The 22233-nt window shown below is 42.3% G+C and overlaps 1 protein-coding gene across 1 annotated transcript in view; it reads left to right on the top strand.

The window, feature by feature from the left end:
* Positions 1-20917, top strand: part of LOC124798723 — a 198071-nt gene extending 177154 nt beyond the window's left edge. Inside the window, exons 5-6 of the mRNA XM_047262247.1 lie at positions 10917-10974; positions 20354-20917. Coding sequence (XP_047118203.1) covers positions 10917-10974; positions 20354-20487 — 192 coding nt within the window. The 3' untranslated portion in view covers positions 20488-20917. The remainder of the gene's footprint in view (positions 1-10916; positions 10975-20353) is intronic.
* Positions 20918-22233: the final 1316 nt, after the last annotated feature.

The raw sequence follows: 22233 nt of genomic DNA, 5'->3' as shown, positions 1-22233 counted from the left end.
TAATAAATGGAGAGTTGAACTAGCTGCTTCTGTGTCATAGGACTGTTTTACACCTTTAGATTGACTGTCGAATCTTTGTGGCAGTTTCTTCTTTATCGTCAGTTGAGGTGGCTTATTAGGAATGTCAAACAGTGGGGATACTGCATTCCACACGAGTTTGTTATTGTCTGCGTTCATGACCTGGTTTTGTTCGAAATGTAGCGAACAAAACCTAATACACTCCTGGAAATTGAAATAAGAACACCATGAATTCATTGTCCCAGGAAGCGGAAACTTTATTGACACATTCCTGGGGTCAGATACATCACATGATCACACTGACAGAACCACAGGCACATAGACACAGGCAACAGAGCATGCACAATATCGGCACTAGTACAGTGTATATCCACCTTTCGCAGCAATGCAGGCTGCTATTCTCCCATGGAGACGATCGTAGAGATGCTGGATGTAGCCCTGTGGAACGGCTTGCCATGCCATATCCACCTGGCGCCTCAGTTGGACCAGCGTTCGTGCTGGACGTGCAGACCGCGTGAGACGACGCTTCATCCAGTCCCAAACATGCTCAATGGGGGACAGATCCGGAGATCTTGCTGGCCAGGGTAGTTGACTTACACCTTCTAGAGCACGTTGGGTGGCACGGGATACATGCGGACGTGCATTGTCCTGTTGGAACAGCAAGGTCCCTTGCCGGTCTAGGAATGGTAGAACGATGGGTTCGATGACGGTTTGGATGTACCGTGCACTATTCAGTGTCCCCTCGACGATCACCAGTGGTGTACGGCCAGTGTAGGAGATCGCTCCCCACACCATGATGCCGGGTGTTGGCCCTGTGTGCCTCGGTCGTATGCAGTCCTGATTGTGGCGCTCACCTGCACGGCGCCAAACACGCATACGACCATCATTGGCACCAAGGCAGAAGCGACTCTCATCGCTGAAGACGACACGTCTCCATTCGTCCCTCCATTCACGCCTGTCGCGACACCACTGGAGGCGGGCTGCACGATGTTGCGGCGTGAGCGGAAGACGGCCTAACGGTGTGCGGGACCGTAGCCCAGCTTCATGGAGACGGTTGCGAATGGTCCTCGCCGATACCCCAGGAGCAACAGTGTCCCTAATTTGCTGGGAAGTGGCGGTGCGGTCCCCTACGGCACTGCGTAGGATCCTACGGTCTTGGCGTGCATCCGTGCGTCGCTGCGGTCCGGTCCCAGGTCGACGGGCACATGCACCTTCCGCCGACCACCGGCGACAACATCGATGTACTGTGGAGACCTCACGCCCCCCGTGTTGAGCAATTCGGCGGTACGTCCACCCGGCCTCCCGCATGCCCACTATACGCCCTCGCTCAAAGTTCATCAACTGCACATACGGTTCATGTCCACGCTGTCGCGGCATGCAACCAGTGTTAAAGACTGCGATGGAGCTCCGTATGCCACGGCAAACTGGCTGACACTGACGGCGGCGGTGCACAAATGCTGCGCAGCTAGCGCCATTCGACGGCCAACACCGCGGTTCCTGGTGTGTCCGCTGTGCCGAGCGTGTGATCATTGCTTGTACAGCCCTCTCGCAGTGTCCGGAGCAAGTATGGTGGGTCTGACACACCGGTGTCAATGTGTTCTTTTTTCCATTTCCAGTAGTGTATTATTATACAAGTAAACCGGGTCTTTCTTCATAAGGTCTTCTCGTCTGCTATTAACTAGCCATTTTTTTGCTCCTAAAACGAAACATTCATGATTTATACACATACATTTGCAAATGAATCCTGACGATACAGTTTAGTAACATGATGGTATATACCTCTCAGGATCCTTAGGAAACCTAAAAAAGACAGCTGTGGTGTCTTCTTCCTATTGCTGCTGCAATTTATTGCGCTACAAACGCTCCCGATGGAAAAAACCATTGTATAAATCAAAATAAACAATCACTATTCGCTTTCACCATCGCGCCGAACTCACAGTTCAACCTACTGGCCGCTTGGAGCACTGCTGGCGCTGAAGGCAACAAAATCGAGGCTAAGTGTCGCGACTGTTATGTTAGACTGTGCCTCTACCAAGATTTCATGCGCGCATACCGGAGGCTTACAAAAACACGTTCTTGGAATGGTTTATCATAACTATTGCTATCATAAAATGCCAAGTAATGATTTTTTTACAGTTAATACTTTTATAAAAGAGTGTTCTCCTAGGAATGAGTTATTATCGTCAATAATTTACAAATTAAGAATGAAACACACTTGTTTCACTTGTTTTATAAATTGCAGTATGCCGTTTCAGAGTAATGCATCATTGAAAATTTATCGCAAACACATCAGCATTATCATTAAATGTCAATAACGTATCAGCAATACAAACCTTCAAGGTACAATATGATAACCAAAATCGGAGTTTTAACATCGCACCGTAAAGTGCTAGTGTATTGAATGATCTCGTAGTTTCTGGAGCCGAAAGTTGTTGGTTTGCATCCCGTTACATGTAATTTTTTTCATGTTTTCATTGTTAACACGTTCTGTTAGTTTCTGATGAGTGTAATACAAATACGTTCAGCAATGTTTGTTGGCTGTTATTTACATTCAGTCTTATTTGAGAACGAAGGATGAAATAAATATTTAGCAATTTCCGAGTATAAGGTTAGGCAGAGACCGTAGAGATCAACAATATAATTCATATTCTTCCTTTTGGCTCTTTATTTCTGAAAACGAGGCACCTTTAGAGTGTGTGGTCAGGCAGTAACCTAAGCGACAGTTTAAATTGCTGCGATTGAATGGAGGAGCATTTACCACAGAACAACAAGAGAAGAGAAGCTCAACTCCCGTGTTAAAAGAGGGCAACACCACAGTCTAACATAACAGTCGCGACTCTTCGCCTCGATTTTGTTGCCTACAGCGCCAGCTGTACCTTGTTCACTGACAGATTGTTTGAAAGTTAATCAAATATTTTGTTTTTTGTAATAGGTAGTGTAATCAACTCATTATAATGTTTTCAGCATATTTCTTCCACTATTTGGCAGTTGCTTGTCCCACTTAGAATAATATAAAGATGAAGGTCGTACTTGTGGCAACAGGCGACAATGACAAACACAGTAGGCCTACATAACGATAAACGAGCTGTCGATCGCTTTTGCATGTAGAGATACATGTCTGTGCTTCTTACATGTGAAACTGTATTTTTATATTCTTTTGATATCAACGTGGTAAGCTGCAATTCTGTCCAATGTCACAAGTGTTTCTTCACGAATGTGTTGTAGCTTGCCACTCTATTCATGGTTTTTGTCCGTACTTGCGCTTATTTTAGAATCATTTTTAGAAGGATATATGCCTTCTGATACTACACAAACCCTTGGAGGCAAGAAAATAACTCAAAAAATTCGGAAATTACGTAGGAAATGGATGCAAACAAACGTTATGCTTACGACGCGTCTGACGTTCACCTTACCTGCCGCTTGGAGCGCTAGTGTCGCTCCATCTTTCAAACTGCAACAACTTTTACAGCAGTGAGTGTCGCGACTGTTACATTAGACTGTGGCAACACTGCTTGATAGCAGCGCCTCTAGTGGTATGGAGATGAACTAAAAAAGGATAACATTGTGGGTTGCATCCCTCCTAGCTTATGTACGCTGCTTTTTTTCTTTTAATTTTCTTATCTCAGTTTTCTGGACGTTTTATGTAATTATTTTGGCTAACATCATAATAAAATAATATAAACACAGCTATAGCACACTGCAATACAGCTGTGACAACCTATTATTCAGGAATATTTGTACCGGTAGTCCAATTTAGCTGCAACAATTTTATTTAGCTTCAGCTATTTAAGCTACAAGCTTGTTTCGACTTACTGTCAGTTTCAAATTTTGCGTCTAGTTTTTATGACGCACAAAACATCTTGGAGCTCTTATATGTTGATATAAATCAATATAAGTGTGTCAGTTTACAAGTCTATTCTTGACGTTTGCGTCTGACAGTCGCTGCTTCTATGATCTTTTCTTGAGCAGCAACTGTCAGGCGCAAACATCAAGAATAGACTTGCTAACTGACACACTTACATTGATTTGTATCAACATATAAGAGCTCCAGGACGTTTTGTGCGTTACAAAAACTAGACGCAACACTTGAAACTGACAGTAAGTCGAAACAAGCTTGTAGTCTAAATAACTGTCACAGGCTAAATAAAAAGTGTTGCATATAAATTGGACCCCAAATATTCCTGAATAATGTCATACTTTGACATCTTATAAGCTGTGGGGTTAATGGAAGAAAAAAAAACTATTATTAAGAGAATAATCAGCAGTTAAAGAGGTTCAATTAAGAAATCTTTGTCACAGTGTTAATGAATGAAGAACTCTAAAATTTGTTACAACCATGTTCCAGGACTGTAATTTCTGAGTAATTGCCCAGGAAACGTGCACTACTGACCATTAATTTCTTAAAAAAGTTCCTACATCTTACAACTGTAAACGCTTCAACACAAAAAAGAAGATATCAACATTAAGCACCAAAAATAGGAAAGGTGGATAAAAACAGTGAAATGAAAACAAAACTTACTTTTTATTTGTTAAGCACACAATAAAAATTTCACTATGAGCAACAGTTTCACCTGATTCACTACTGATATTAACAATTTCACATGGAACACCTGCCACATGTTTTGGAAACTCACCCCTGTTTAGCCTATGCCTAGTTTTATTCATAAAATCTTCCTCGAAAAAATGATCTTCACAAACAAAATAAGTAGCACAGTTCATATCAGGTCACAGTTTACAAACACTTTTCCGCTTCAGAAACAATCCTTGAAGTAGTTTTGGAAACCTGTTTAAATGCTTGTTCCTAACTTTCTCTGTTGAACCGACGTAATATCCAGATGAACAGCCAGGGAATTTACAGGACTATTTCTAAGTCAATTTTTTGTGTTGAATATTCTGAAAAACATAAAATTCTTCATCAAATAATACTCCTACTGAAATATCAAAGTTATTTAAGTAAGCAAACAGAAATGACACAGCTTCATTCACAGCAGAAGAGAATACATTTCATTTATAGGCTAGGAGATTACTTACTGAAAATTAAATGTCTTACTTAGGATTAATTGTGGACATTTTTTCTGCAGGAAATCTCTTGAGTTGCACCATGAACTTTATGAAATTTAAAGTAAAAAACCTGTTTATAATGAAGATGAGTAGTACGTAAATATGAAACATATACAAAAACGACTGTAAAGGCGGGTCACACTGAGCGTGCCATGCCGTGCCGCGCTGCGCTGTGTTGCGGCTGTTGTCGGTACATCAAAGGAAGTGGCGCGTTTGCGCACGCTCAGTTTAGACGGGGCTTTGGCTCGCTCCATCTTCAGACCCTGCGCGCGATCCAACTGGAACACAGTGCGCGCATCGGAGCGGCGCTGCGGGGCGTGGACGGCGCACTCCTCTCTGCTACAGCTGTGCGCGGGCTGCAGCAGCGCAGCGCAGCATGACGCGGCGGGGTGCGGATGGCGCACTCCTCTCTGCTACAGCTGTGCGCGGGCTGCAGCAGCGCGGCGCAGCAGGGTGCGGCGGGACGCGGACGGCGCACTCCTCTCTGTTACAGCTGTGCGCGGGCTGCAGCAGCGTGGCACAGCACGGTGCGGCGGGGCGCGGACGGCGCACTCCTCTCTGCTACAGCTGTGTGCGGGATGCAGCAGCGCAGCGCAGCACGGTGTGGCGGAGTGTGGATGGCGCACTCCTCTCTGCTACAGCTGTGTGCGGGCTGCAGCAGTGCGGCGCAGCATGGCGCGGCAGGGTGCGGACGGCGCACTCCTCTCTGCTACAGCTGTGTGCGGGATGCAGCACCGCAGCGCAGCACGGTGCGGCGGGGCGTGGACGGTGCACTCCTCTCTGCTACAGCTGTGCGCAGGATGCAGCAGCACGGCGCAGCACGGCGCGGCGGGGCGTGGACGGTGCACTCCTCTCTGCTACAGCTGTGCGCAGGATGCAGCAGCGCGGCGCAGCACGGCGCGGCGGGGCGTGGACGGCGCACTCCTCTCTGCTACAGCTATGCGCGGGATGCAGCAGCGCGGTGCAGCATGGCGCGGCAGGGTGCGGACGGCGCACTCCTCTCTGCTACAGCTGTGTGCGGGATGCAGCACCGCAGCGCAGCACGGCGCGGCGGGGCGTGGACGGTGCACTCCTCTCTGCTACAGCTGTGCGCAGGATGCAGCAGCGCGGCGCAGCACGGCGCGGCGGGGCGTGGACGGTGCACTCCTCTCTGCTACAGCTGTGCGCAGGATGCAGCAGCGCGGCGCAGCACGGCGCGGCGGGGCGTGGACGGCGCACTCCTCTCTGCTACAGCTATGCGCGGGATGCAGCAGCGTGGTGCAGCACGGCGGGGCGGGGCGTGGACGGCGCACTCCTCTCTGCTACAGCTATGCGCGGGATGCAGCAGCGCGGCGCAGCACGGCGGGGCGGAGACGGCGCACTCCTCTCCGCTACAGCTGTGCGTGGGCTGCAGCAGCGCGGCGCAGCACGGCGCAGCGGGGCACGGACGGCGCACTCCTCTCTGCTACAGCTGTACACGGGATGCAGCAGCGCAGCACGGCACTGCGCGGCACTCTTTGTGTGGACCCGCCTCAACCATGGACTTCAGTACAGAGCAAGACGATATGATGTCAATAATCACCATTGGACAGTTCTCATTGGTCAATTGCAGCTTCGTTTGACCCATAGCGGCTCTAGTGGTCTGGAAGGAACTACCTGGCTTGTTGCCTCTGCTCCCACATAGCTTTCACCCCATATTCTTTCTTGTCACAAAGTCGATAGCCGCTCATGGGTTCATCGATATTACGCGTGGCGTCAAAATGACGTCATGTTTGCGGCAATTATTGGGAAAAGATGCTGTAATTTCAGAGTCCACTCTTCATCGGTCCACTGTGATTGCACAATGGAATTCTTTCTGAAGCAGTCCATAATTCGTATTTATTGTCTCTGGCTATTGCCATGGGTACTGCTTTGCTCTGTGTTGATTGATACATTTAACTGTTTTTGTATACGTACTTTCCTTAGTTCTTTATAACAAGATAACATAGTCCCAAAACACTGTGCTAAATATATCTCACACTGGACAAGTTGTGCATAAATACTCTCCATGTTGATACTTCACATCGGCCATCCTCTCTCACCGTATTCACCGCCACCTCAACCAACACCACCTCCTGCCCCTTACCCAATGTGGCTTCTGGCCTTCCTTCTCCACTGACGACCAGCTCCTTAACCTTACCAATCTTCTTTCCGCCCAACTTAACTCCTGTCACTCCACTATCTTTGTTTCCCTTGATCTCCAGAATGCCTATGACTGTGTCTGGCATCCGGGGCTCCTCTTCAAACTCCAGACCTATACTCTCCCCATCAACTTTGTCAGTCTCGTTGCTTCCTTCCTCTCCCATCGTCCCTCCTATGGGACTATCCACAATTCCAACTCCTGTACTTTCTAACCCTCTGCCGGCGTGCCCCAAGGTTCTGTCCTTTCCCCTCTCCTCTATCTCCTGTACACTGCCAATATGCCCAAACCTCCCCCACCTGTCCATCTTCTCCAGTTTACTGATGACACCACCTTTCTACCCCTTTATCCTACCCTTCAACGGTCCCAACATACCCTCCAAACCCACCTCGACCAATTCACCGCGTGGTGCAACCAGCGGTTCCTTCGAGGACCAGGCGATCATCATAGGCCGCACCACCCGCTCCTTCCGCCTCCATGATTTCTACCACACCATTTATGGCCGTCCTATCCACCTCACTCCTACCCTCAAATACCTTTGCCTCACACTCGACCGCCACCTCACCTGGACTCCTAATCTCCTTACCATCCAAAACAAAGCTCACAACCGCCCCCACCTCCTGAAACTCCGGTCCGGCCAGATGTGGGGTCTGCATCCTTCCACCATTCTTCACACCTACAAATACTTGATCTGCCCCATCCTCTGTTATGCCAGCGTAGCTTGGATTTCCTCCCCTCCCCGATTCTATAAAGCCCTCCAAATCCTTGAACGCCATGCGCTCCGCCTCGCCTTCCGCATCTGCCTTCCGTCCCCCACACGCATCCTCTATGACCTCATCCCCTTCCCCCCCCCCCCCCCCCCGGTTGTGCACCCTTTCAGTGTCTCTGCACTCCCTCCTGCCCTGTCTTCCCTCTCCATCTCCCACCACATGTGTCTCCTGCCTCTTCGTGTACCCACTGACGCCCCCACTCTCTTCATCCCGCCGCTTCCCCAGCTGCCCCATGCTCTCCCCTCCTTTTCCATCCTCTCTGACCTTTCCCTCGGCAGGTCCCACCTGGCAGTTTTATTCTTCATCGTGTGTGCTACAAGTGGGTTTTAAGTGTGTTGTTTTGGAGTGTTTTTAATACTGTGGCCGTCTTTTAACCTGTGCATGTCCATTCAGTGTCTTCTCTGTGTTTTAAGAATCGCCGACTGTGTTTTTTTTTTTAACTTTCTGGTGACTTTTTTAACTGTCCCCCATGAACGTCTCCACGTCAGTCTATTTTTACCTCCATTTTCTCCCTTTACTCTATTTTCTGTTCCCCTTTTTTATCACCTTATGTATGTAACATTTTATTCTTATTTTAGTTGCCATGTCACTCGGCTGAAGAGCGGCAGATTGTGCGCTGACAGCCCTCCCCTGCCCATATGGGGCAGGGGAATGAAATCACAAGAAAGAAAAAAAAATACTTCACTTTGTTTTCACACTGTAGACTCCATGACAAAAATGTACAGAGATAGAAAAAAAACTTTATAATCTTAATTGCAGCCCCAGAATATATTTGTCACTCACTTCCAGAGGAGAAGAAAAAATTATAGAAACAAAATAAGTTCAAGTCTTGCAGAATCTGATTGAAAAAAAGTCTAACAACTGAAATGGGCACGTAAGCTCAGTGGCCCTGTTGGTGTTACTTGAGAGGAGTAGGCTATGTGGTGGCATTAGATTTCACCCTCTCCCTTCTCTCATCATCATCCAACGCAGACATAACACTATACTATACATGCATATGTTCCACTCACCTACACTCCACAAATACACATGCAATACAACTCTCATACATCTGCAATCAAGATGGAAGGAAGGTTATAGTTCCAGAATGAGATTTTCACTCTCCAGTGGAGTGTGTGCTGATATGAAACTTCCTGGCAGATTAAAACTGTGTGCCCAACCGAGACTTGAACTCAGGACCTTTGCCTTTCGCGGGCAAGTGCTCTACCATCTGAGCTACCGTAGCACGACTCACACCCAGTCCACACAGCTTTACTTCTGCCAGTATCTCATCTCCTACCTTCCAAACTTTACAGAAGCTCTCCTGCGAACCTTGCAGAACTAGCACTCCTGAAAGAAAGGATACTGTGGAGACATGGCTTAGCCACAGCCTGGAGGATGTTTCCAGAATGAGATTTTCACTCTGCAGCGGAGTGTGGGCTGATATGAAACGTCCTGGCAGATAAAAACTGTGTGCCCGACCGAGACCCGAACTCGGGACCTTTGCCTTTCGCGGGCAAGTGCTCTATCCTTTCTTTCAGGAGTGCTAGTTCTGCAAGGTTCGTGGAGAGCTTTTGCAAAGTTTGGAAGGTAGGAGACGAGATACTGGCAGAAGTAGAGCTGTGAGGACCGGGCGTGAGTTGTGCTATGGTAGCTCAGATGGGAGAGCACTTGCCCGCGAAAGGCAAAGGTCCTGAGTTCGAGTCTTGGCCGGGCACACAGTTTTAATCTGCCAGGAAGTTTCAAAGGTTATAGTGTTTAACATCCCATCCACAATGGGGTCATTGGTGAGAGAGCACAAGCTCAGATTTGGGAGTATGGGGACGGAAGTCGACCATGCCCCTTCAGAAGAGCAAGATCAACATTTTGGGGAAATCACAGGAAACCTAAATCTGGATGACAGGATGAGAACTGGATTGTCATCCTCCTGAATGTGAGTCTAGTGTGGTAACCACTGCGCCACCTTGCTCCGTCTCCACAAGGAAAGGGGCCGGTGTAAGCAGAAGGAGATTATGCTTTCCAACAGGTGGGTGAACCCAACCTGTGTGATATCTCAGCCAACAATGCCACATGAAATTTAAATTTTTACTGTGTTATAACAACTCTGGCCAAAGCCTTAGGCGAAATAAATTCCACCAAATGCACAATACCGCTTTAAGCATTAACTCAATTAGTTCATTCATGTTGCACATTCCTCTGATCCCTTACAAACATTTCAATAGCCAACAATAATGGCAATGACTATGAAAATTCCAAAAGAGCAAACTGTATAAATAAATAAATCATTTGTGCAACAGTCTTGAGTTACCATCATTTTAGCATAGACATAATTTGTATGTACATTTTGTATCAATAAATATATGAATGTGATCAAAAGATATGCAAGTTATAAGTGTAGGTGTAGAAAAAATTGTAGGTAAAATATTGATGTATCATGGTGTATCCTAGAATAGTGTATTGCATTGTGTATTAGACAGTCAGAGCATGGCACTGACTATTTTCATTTTAATGTTGAGCAAGTTTGAAATTTTATCACATAATTGTGACAAAGTGAAGAACTGACTGGGATGAAGAAACTAATTCCTCAAACTGGGAGGGTCCCAGTTAAAGAGGGATGTCTGTTAGCTCTGTTTACAACTTTTATTTGAAATATTTATGTATTCCTTTTGTGCTGCATGATCCATGTTGTGATGTATCTCTCAGATGAGGACCAATATGTTTCTGTATTTGCACACAGTCAGTAGAAAATTATATTAGACATTAAATAAAATGTAGAATGAACTATATGGTTACTGTCAGTGTTAATAGATTTCCTACCACAAGTGCATCATTTATTAATGGAAGTACTGTTAATTCTATTATCTATTATAATTTAACCAATAGACTATTTACAATGGTGTGTACGTGCTAATAATAACATTGTTTTATAGTGTGCTGATGATTACGCCTGCTGTGATGGTTGCTGCCTCTCAGGAGTATGTGAGTACAGTGAGTATATCACATATAAACCATTACAGCTTCTCAAAGTAATAGAAAGTTAAAACATTCACACTCCTCGAGAGCTGATGAAAATTACTTTAGTGTATTTGAATGAATCTTTGAATTATTCTCCCTTTCCTAACTTAGGTACTTCTTATGATCAGCTTCAACAAATCCTCCCTTCCAATTCTAGGAAGTTTATCTGCATCTAAGACGTCAGAAGCTATATACACATTTTTAGAACATTGTGACTAGTTACAGAGCTCCTTGTGTTCACATGTTAGCAAGCATGATTAAAATAATTACTCACTAATGTTAAAATTTGTGTGAAGCTACAATTGTCACACATGTCTGAGAGAACAGGACATATGCCCATATTCTGAGTTCTTTCATCATCATGCTACCTGTAACATGGGAACTTCCATTTGTAATACTGTGCTTTCGTAGCTTCCAAATGCCTTAATGCTAGACCGCAAAGAAAAATATTACTACAATAATGGAAACTCATAACAGAAATATGAACAATTAAAAAACATGCACATGCATGTACACAAAAACACACACACACACACACACACACACACACACACACACACACACACACACACACACATGTTGGTGTAACAAAAGTCATGGTATACCATCTAATATTGTGTTGGACTTCATTTTGCCTGGCGTAATGCAGCAGTTCGACGTAGCATGGACTGAAAAAGCCTTTGGAAGTCCCCTTCAGGAATACTGAGCGATGCTGCCTCTGCAGCCATCCATAATTGCAAAAGTGTTGCCAGTGCAAGATTTTGTGCACAAACTGACCTATCAGTTATGTTCCATAAACGTTCAATGGGATTTATGTCAAGCAATTTGGGTGGCCAAATCATTCACTCTGATTGTGCAGAATGGTTTTCAAAACAATCATGAACAATTGTGGCCTGGTGACATATTTGGGAATATCATGCTCTTGAATGACTGCCAACAGTCTCCAAGGAGCTGAACGTATGAACACTAAATAAACTTTCAACTGCCAAAATAGCTAAAATCATTTATTTAAAAACAAAGATGATGTGACTTACCAAATGAAAGTGCTGGCAGGTCAACAGACACACAAACAAACACAAACATACACACAAAATTTTGTGGGTATGTTTGTGTTTGTTTGTGTGTCTGTCGACCTGCCAGCACTTTCATTTGGTAAGTCACATCATCTTTGTTTTTAGATATATTTTTCCTACGTGGAATGTTTCCCTCTATTATAACCTAAAATCATTTATTCATATAGATGACCAGTTTTGGCAATTCTCTGTTTCCCCCTTCTGATCTGAAGATGGCAACAGAAAATTGCCAAAACTTATCATCTGTATTGATAAATGATTTTTAGCGATCTTGACAGTTGAAAATTTATTCAGTTTTCATAAAACTATAGGTTGCCCCCACACTAATGATGTCAGAAGTGTATAGCTTGAACATAATCATTTCCAGTCAGTGATCAGTTCAGTTGGACCAGAGGACCCAGCCCACACTGTTATGAAACTACAGTGCCTTGTTGACAACTTGGGTCCATGGCCTCATGGGGTCTGTACCACACTCAAACCTAACCATCAGCTCTTACCAACAGAAATCTGGGCTCACCTGACCAGGCCACAGTTTCCAGTCATCTAGGCTCCAACCGACATGGTCACGAGCACAGGAGAAACGCTGCAGGCAAAGTCGTGCTGTTAGCAAAGACACTCACGTCAGTCTCTGCTGCCGTAGCCTGTTAACACTAAATTTCACTACACTGTCCTAACGTATACATTCAGCATTATTGTTTGTCTATTAGCAGTGACAACTCTACACAAACGCTGCTGCTCTCAGTCATTAAGTGAAGCCATTGGCCACTATGTTGTCTGTGGTGATAGATATGCCTGAAATTTGGTATTCTCAGCACACTCTTGTCAGTGTGGATCTCAGAGTACTGAATTCCTTAACAATTTCTGAAACGGGATGTCTCACATGTCAAGATCCAGCTACCATTGTGCATACAAATTCTGTTAATTCCCATTGTGTAGCAGTAATCATGTCTGAAACCTTTTTGCATGACTCTCGTGAGCACAAATGACAGCTCTGCCAATGCTCTGGCCTTTTATATCTCATTTATGCAATGTTACCACTGTCTGTATATGTGCAAATCACTGTCCCATGACTTTTGTCACACAGTGTACACATGCACATGCACGGGTACTATTACCCATCTCGTCAGTCTAGGATGCTCCTGTGTACTCTGAAGCAGAATGAATATTCAAATGGTGCAACTTTTTGTTTATGAGCCCATTTACTATTCAGTTCCTCCAATGTATGGTGTAGCATTGCTTTACTTATTTTTATTACTTTCACTCTATATACAGCAAGTACTCAATTATCCAAGTTAATATAGACCTATGAATGCACTAACAACTGAAAACATGGATAATTTAAAATTTGCATGTTTTTACTGGAAACTGCTGTTTACTGTATTTGTGAAACATGGTATATGTCAGATTTGAAAGCCCACTTCATTACTTACACATTATTTCATGTCAAGTGACAACTTATCTTAAAAATTAAATCTAAAACACACAGTATTTTGTGTCACTTGTTTTCAGTTCACTTTCAGGAAATAATTGTCTAGTTTTTTAATGTTTTCTATATTATAATATTTCTGCTCTGGTTCAGAGTTAAGCATCAAAAAAGTTTAGTAATGGAACTGACAAAAGCAGCAATATTATGAGGAAAGACAAGATATATTGATAAAGAAAATGAAATGAATGAAAGTTTTACTTTAAATTCGACATAGCTGATTTACAACAAATTGTAACTGGACTTCGTAAATCATGAAAAGATAATGAAGGCAGTTTCTATGATTTGTCATGCAGATTTACGTATAGGCTGCTACAATGGTGACCAATTAATCACATCATCTCAACAATCATCTTGTTCCATCTTCTACTGAGCGTTTTCCATATGTTCCATTCTTCACAAATTGTGCGGAGAACATCCTCATTCCTAATCTTATGTGTTCTCCACATAATCCTTGTTTCTTATATTAGTCCACCTAATTTTCAATGTCCTCCTACAGCACCTCAACCCAAAACACTCAGATTCTCTTATATCCAGTTTTCCCACAGTCCCTGATTCACTACCACACAATGCTGTGCTCAAAACATACATTCTAATAAATTCCTTTCTCAAATTAATGGTTGTGTATGATACTAATAGACTTGTTTTGTCCATGGATGCCATATTTGCCTATCCTGCGCTACTTTTTATATCCTCTATACTTCACCCACCATGTGTTATTTTGCATCTGAGGTAATGGAATTCCTTACATTCACTGATTTCATGTTGACCAGTTTGATGTTAAGTTCATCACTAATCTCATTTCTGTTACTCCTAGCTACTTTTGTCTTTCTTCAGTTTACTCTCTCAGTCCATATTCTGCAGTCATTAGATGGTTCATGCCATTAACAGGTCCTGCAATTCTTCTTCACTTTCACTGAGAACAGCAGTCATCATCATCATCATCATCATCGTCATCATCTCAGCCTTTTCCCATGTCATGTCGGGTCAGCATTGCTTTTCTGGATCCTTCTCTCCTGTAAATCCCTATCCAATGCTTCTTCTTTGAGCCATCCTTTCTCCCATAGGTCCCCTGCTATCTTGCCTTTCCATCTCAATTTCGGTCTTCCTCTTCTCCTTGGCCCTTCGATTTCTGGGTCTTCAATTCTTCTCCCCAAGTAGTACTCCACTCTTCTCTGCACGTGTCCATACCATCTTAGCCTACTTTCTTGGATCTTCTTTCCTGTGGGCCCCACTTTCACTGTTCCCCTGATGTACTCATTCCTTAGTCTATCTTTTTGTGTCACCCCAGTCATCCACCTTAACATTATTATTTCTGCCACTTCCATATTTTTCTCTTGGGGTTTTGTAATTGGCCAAGTTTCTGCACTATACAGCATCACAGGCCTCACCACAGACTTGTAAAGCTTTCCTTTCATTCTGCAGCTAACCTTATCACACAGTACTCCACTCAGTTTCCTCCAGTTCATCCATCCACTATTTATCCTGTGCTGTATTTCGGCCTCCAATCCTCCATCACTTTGCATATAAGAGCCTAGTATTTTAATTTCTTGACCAGCATCAGTTGTTCTCCTTGCAGGTTAATATATAGATCTTTGGCATCCTTTGTACCCATATACTCTGTTTTCATCCTGCTAATTCTCATTCCCCTTTCCTCTAGAGCTTTTCTCCACTGTTCAAGCTTGTCTTGAAGTGCCTCCTGGGTGGGTTCACAGATTACAACATCTTCAGAAAACATCATGGTGCTTCTTTTTTCACATCTTTGGCTAGTAGATCCATGACAAGGTCAAAGAGATATGGGCTGAGAGCAGATCCCTTATGTAGACCTACTCTCACTGGAAATGCCTTTGTTGCACCTGCAGTGCTCCTGACTTGTGTCATTGCACCTTCCTACATGTCTTCTACCACACTGATATAGTTTTCGGGCAGGCGTTTACTTCTCAGACATCTCCATATCACTTGCCTCGGCACTCTGTCATTTGTCTTCTCAAGATCGATAAAGGCCACGTGCAGTTCGGTTTGTACTTCTCTGTGCCTCTCCATCAGTTGCCTTAGTGCAAATATTGCATCAGTTGTTCCTCTTCCCGGCATAAATGCAAACTGTTCTTCATATACTCCAGTTTCTAGATGCAGCCTCTTCTCGATTATCCTTTCCCAGAGCTTCATTGTGTGGGATGTCTGTTTCATCCCTCTATAGTTGCCACAGTTTTGGATATCCACTTTCCCCTTGTATATGGGAACCAATATACTGTTTCTCCATGCATGCAACATTCTTTCTCCTTTCCAGATCTTCTGCATTAGATCCCAGAGAATATCAGTTCCCTATTCTCCCAGACTTTTCCATGCTGGGATTTGGTCTGCCCCTAGAGCCTTCCCATTTTTCATTTTCTTCTGCTGAGAACAGCAGTATCATCAGCAAATCTTATCATTGATATGTTTTCATCCTGATTTCTAATCACTCTTTAACTTTTCTGTATTTCCATCATCGCTACTTCATTGTATAGATTAAAAAATAGCAGTGAAAGACTGCATTCCTGTCTCACATCCTTCTTAGTCTGAGCACTTACATTCTTGGTCTTCCATTCTTATTGTCCTCAATTGATTCATGTGCATATTGCATATTATCCGTCTTCCACCATAGCATACCCCTGTTTTTCTCAGGATTTTGAACATCTTGCACCATTTTACATTGTCAAATGCTTTTTCTGTGTTGACAAATCCTATGAACATATCTTGATATTTTTTAAGTCTTGCTTCCATTATCAAATGCACTGTCAGAACTGCCTCTCTCTTGCAAAATCCAAAAGCCAAACTTGATTGTGATCTAACAGGTCCTCTGTTTTTCCCATTGTTCTGTATATTGTTCTTGTCAGCAGCTTGAATGCATGAGATGTTAGGCTGACTGGGCAACAGTTCTCACACTTATCTGCCCTTGCTGCTTTCAGGATTGTGTGGATGTTCTTTTACCAAATGTCTGGTGGTGTATTTCCAGTCTCATAGATTCTGGATACCAACTTGAGCAGCCATTATATTGCTGTTTGCCCCAATAATTTTAAAAGTTCTGAAAGTATGTTATCTATTCCTTGTGTCTTATTTGTTTGCAGCTCTTCCAAAGCTCTACTAAGCTCTGACTCTAATACTGGACTCAATATGTCTCTCCTTTCGACTCTCATTTCTTCTTCTGTCATGGCACCAGACAACCCCTCTCCATCGTTGAGGCCTTTAGTATATTCTTTCCACATATCTACTCTCCTCTGCATTTAACAGTGGAATTCCCATTGCATTCTTAAATGTTGCTGCCTTGCTTGTAACTTCATCAAATATTATTCCAACTTTTCTCTATGGTCCTCCCAAGATTACTTTTTCTATTTGTTTACATTTTATGTGCAGCCATTTCTCTTTTCCTTTTCTGCACTTCATATTTATCTCATTCCTAAGTGACACATTGCTGTATTTCTGGCTTCCCATGAACATTTCTGTATTTCCTTCTTTCATTGATCAATTGAAGTATTTTTTCTGCTACCTGAGGATTCTTGGCCGTTACATTTGTTGTGTGTATGTTTGTGTGTCCAACATTTGTCATTGCCCTTTTTACATATGTCAATTTTTCTTCAACTGATCTGCCTACTATGGTATTTACCACAAAATCTGCAACCATAGATAGTTTCAAATGCATCTTATTAACTGTATTTAACATCCCATTAACATCAAGGTCTCTTTAAACATACTTACTTACTTTAGTGGCCCATGTCTTTCATCATTGATTGTTCCAAATGATTCTCATAACCTTCAGTGTAATCTTCATCATTACTAAATTGTGATCATAGTGTACATCTGCCCATGGGCATGCTTTACAATCCAATACCTGATTGCAATATCTTTGTTTGACAATGATGTAATCCAGCTGGAATCTCCCTTTATCTCCAGGACTTTTCCAACTACACCTCCTCCTCTTGTGAGTTTTGAACAGCATATTCACAATTACTAACTGCCATTTGTTGCAGAACTCAATTTCTACTGTTGCTCTCCCACTCCTTCTACCAAGTATACTCAACTTCTATAACTTCCTTTACTACTGCTTTCCAGTATCCTTTGATTGTTAGATTATCATCTCCATTTACATACTGAATTGTCTGTTCAGTATTGTCATGCGTTTTCTCTGCCTCGTCATCTTCTGATTGTAACATTGCATGTATACCACAGCTATAACTCTTGGTGTTGGTTTGCTGTCATTTCTAATGACAAGAAACCTATCACAGAAATGCCCACAGTGACTCACTCTCTGTCCTACTTTCCTGTTTATAACAAATCCTACTTCCGTTATACCATTTTCTGCTGTCACTGATATTACTCTACACTATGTGATCAAGAGTATCCGGACACCCCCAAAAACATGTTTATCATATTAGATGCATTGTGCTGCCACCTACTGTCAGGTACTCCATATCAGCGATCTCAGTAGTCATTAGACATTGTGAGAGAGCAGAATGGGGCACTCCTCGGAACTCATGGACATTGAACGTGGTCAGGTGATTGGGTGTCATATATCTGTACGTGAGATTTCCACACTCCTAAACATCTCTAGGTCCACTGTTTCCAATCTGATAGTGAAGTGGAAACATGAAGGGACACGTACAGCACAAAAGTGTACAGGCCGACATCATCTGTTGACTGACAGAGACCGCAGACAGTTGAAGAGGCTCGTAACGTGTAATAGGCAGACGTCTATCCAGACCATCACACAGGAATTCCAGACTGCATCAGGATCCACTGTAGGTGCCAGGCTTCACTCACTGACATTGATACCTTTCCTCAGTGCCACACCCTGTGAAGAATGGGCTGCCTTTCCCCAAGAAACCTTCCAGCAACTGATTGATTGTACGCCTACAAGAGTGGAAGCTGTCATCAAGGCTAAGGGTGGGCCAACACCATATTGAATTCCACCAATACCGATGGAGGGCACCATAAACTTTTAAGTCATTTTCAGCCAGGTGCCCAGATACTTTTGATCACATGGTATATATGTGTCTGATCTGGGATCCTCATCGTCTTTCCATCTCACTTCACTGAACCCTACTGAGTATCCTCGATACTCTAATAACAGATCAGTGCACTTCAGTGCCTCAGTGTGTGTGATAATGGATTTGTGGATTGTCTTGTCTTCACTCTCTTCCTCTACCAAACCACTTTGTTCACTACATCCACATCACTTAGCTGCTCAAATCCCAGTCAATAGACACTGGTATTTAACCATTCATTGATGTTACGTCATCTGCATCTTCATAACCAGAAAGTAGTATCCTAACTGAAAATATTCATTCAAATTGTAACATAATCCTTCAGGTTTCATTGGTATTTCTTCAAAAATCACTGAACTTTACTCCTTAGTGTAAACCTGCACTCCTTGTCAATCTGAAGTAAATACTGCTGTTTGACATTGGACGTAGTAAATACCATAGTCATGAATCTGGGGGAAAATATATTATCCATTCTTAATCTGTGCACAGCTCCCTTTCGCTGTGGCCAGAACATGATCATCATTTAAAACTTCCCTCTTCCCTTGTTTTGTGTAGCTGCTGCCTCCTCCTGTCACCCACCCTTTCCTAACCCTTGCCTACACTCCAGCATCCAATGTCTCCTCACCCACTCTATCCAGCACAAACCCTCCCTCCACTTGAGTTCCTGTGCCAGTACAATGTAGTCACCCAGAACAATGTAGCAATCCAAATATGTGTGTGTGCGTGCGTGTGTGTGTGGATTCATGCAAAAACTAGGTAAGTTCTAAGTCGTGTTTGTGTGCCTTTCAATGACCCAGTGTCCCTACTAACAATTGAATTCCTTCAGGTCTTGTTATTAGCATATTTAACAAAAATATAGTTCAGTTTACTTTTACCAGAACATAGGAGCTGTATAAATAACAGAAACACAAGAAAGATTGTAGTACCACATAAATTAATTTGCTCTTACAGAAAGTTTGGCCTGTTAGCTGTTATCTCCTTCATTTAAAAAAATACACAGCTTTGTCATTGTAAATGATCAATAACGAAAAAAATTGGTTAAACTACTGTCACTCATTTTCCAAAGAACTGCTGGATTTTTGCATTAACAGCTGTTATATCTCAGTAAAATTATACTATATGAAGAGGAGATGAAATAGTAAAAATGTTTAAAATAAATCTGATGTTCAGTAGTTGTACTCACCACGTTTTGAATGATGAAGAGTTAAGTATCTGTTTGCCACATCAAAACATGGTAGATGAATGTCCTCCTGCTATATATTTATAGACCTATTCTCTTGCCATAAATCATGGTAAAAAAATAATAAGTAAAAATTTAAAAAATTCAAAACAATATGCCCAGCAAAAGCTCTAAACTGACGTATTTGCTCTTGTTCTTGTTCATTAGTCCCCTACAAAAGGTAGCACATGGGAAGCTTTGGACACTATATTCTGAAAAATATGCATCTTTCACCTGTCTGTGAAGCAGAAAAAGAAAATTATCATGATTTCACTTTAGGACGTTCAACATAAAGATCATCATTATTCATACATCGACAGTTGCCCCTAAATGCCTTTTTTTTCCATCCAAATACCATTTTTCAGTATGTGTGTTTGTGTGTGTGTGTGTGTGTGTGTGTGTGTGTGTGTGTGTGTGTGTGTGTGTGTGTAAGGGGGAGAGGGGGATGGAGCCTACTATGTGATATAACCAATAATTTTCTATTACAATTTTCACATTTTTTAATGTGAAACAAAATTTAAATTACTAACAGATAATGAAACTTTCTCATATGTTGCAGCAAGGGCACCTTGCTACATTGATCGAGATGATATGTGTCTGAGTCATTACTGTCCTGGTGGTTTCGAGTGCTACCTGTACCAACCACACGTATCAGTGGCACCATATCCAGATTGTCGACCAGTTAAAAACTAAAGAAAGTTTGATAGAATGTTGATCTGCAGTGAGTTTCTTGAATGTGTTTCAACAATGATATCAGATAATTCACTTTTAAAAAGTGATTCAAATTCAATAAACATTACTCATATCATAAGATGTCATTTTTAAATAAATCACTTCTCGTGCAATCAATTGACTGTAACAACAGTTAGTGCCATTAAGAAGGTAAAAAATGGAAAATATTGAACAGATACTAAACATGTACAATCTACCTCCAAGGAATATAAGCAGAAAAATAGTGATTAATGCTAAGGTGGTAAATAGTACTTTTGCTTATCCTGTGTGGATGAAGAACCTGTGAGAACGAAACCCTATGATATAATAAATGTTATTTTCGCATTTAAATGTCTACTTAATACTAAAACTAAACATGTAATAGGACAGATATGTTGATGAAATGTTTGTGTTTGAGGAATAGTCATAAAGTTTTAATTATCACATAAAAGAGTTATGTAATTGATTTTAAACACTGGAAACTCCAGGTAGGAATATCAGCAATGTAGGAAAATATAAATTGCTACCTACTGTACAGAAGACTCATCAAGTAGCAGACAGGCACATTTAAAATACACTTACATATAGCTTTCAGCAACTATCTTCATCAGCAAAAGAGAGACACATGCCATTCACACACACAGCAAGCACACCTCACGAACATACAACTGCCACCTCCAGCATCTTTGGCCCAAGATGCTGGAGTTGGTGGTTGTATGTGCACAAATTGTGCTTGCTTGTGTGTCAGTGGTGTGTGTCTCTCTTTTACTGATGAAGGCAGTGGTCGAAAGCTATATATAACTGTTCTTTAATTGTACTGTCTACAACTTGATGTGTCTTCTTTACTGTAAGTAGCTATCTGTCTTTTCCTACATTGTGTGTAATTAATTTTAAGTTTTTTTTTGGTAGCTACATGTCTGCAGTTCTGGCTCACAATGAAAGTCCTGCACCATAGATCAACTGTGTAACGCTCGAGGAGCCATAATAATGTGGAGCAGCACGCTGATAAAGAGGAGCTACCCTGGCTTCCACGCATCTCTTCCTGATTTGTTTGTACATCTGTCTCACAAAGATGAACAATTTATTGATGAAAGTGAGAGTGATTGAGGTGGAGAGAAATGAGATCATAGTATTTCATTCATTATGTCACTATTTAATGTAATATTCAGCACCAGAAAGACAATACACAAGGACAATGTCAGTAAAGGAAGGAAGGAAGGGAGACTAGGATTTAACACCATTTCAACAATGAAATCAATAGAGATGTAACATGAGATTCAATTAGGAAAGAAAATTGTCCAAGTCCTGTTCCAGGAAAACATCTTGGCATTTGCCCAAAACAGTTTAGAAAAATGTTGGAAAATTTATTAATTTATTTTTATTTATTTATTTATTTACATTTTCTTTGCGTGGAGCCATCATAATGATGGCTTTTGCAAACGTCAGACTTAATACTATGGTTATATTTATACTTATAAAATACACTATATTCTGTAGCTGTTGCTTCTTATATCTATTTTTTACATTTATCAGATTACAATTGATATGCTAATGCTTCATTTTACAATCACTATCTTAAAATTCATTGAAAGAATATAAACATTTTGTATTAGAAAAGATTTTAATTTTGTTTTAAAAACATTTCCCGTGTACGTTCTTAGAGAGTTTGGAAGCTTGTTATACCAAATCAAACCACTGATATATGGACTTCTATCAGTCATTTTTAAC

The sequence above is a fragment of the Schistocerca piceifrons genome, chromosome 5 (assembly GCF_021461385.2).
Source record: "Schistocerca piceifrons isolate TAMUIC-IGC-003096 chromosome 5, iqSchPice1.1, whole genome shotgun sequence".
Lineage (NCBI taxonomy): Eukaryota > Metazoa > Arthropoda > Insecta > Orthoptera > Acrididae > Schistocerca > Schistocerca piceifrons.
The sequence above is the reverse complement of the archived record's forward strand: the minus strand, read 5'-3'. Positions and strand labels throughout refer to the sequence as shown.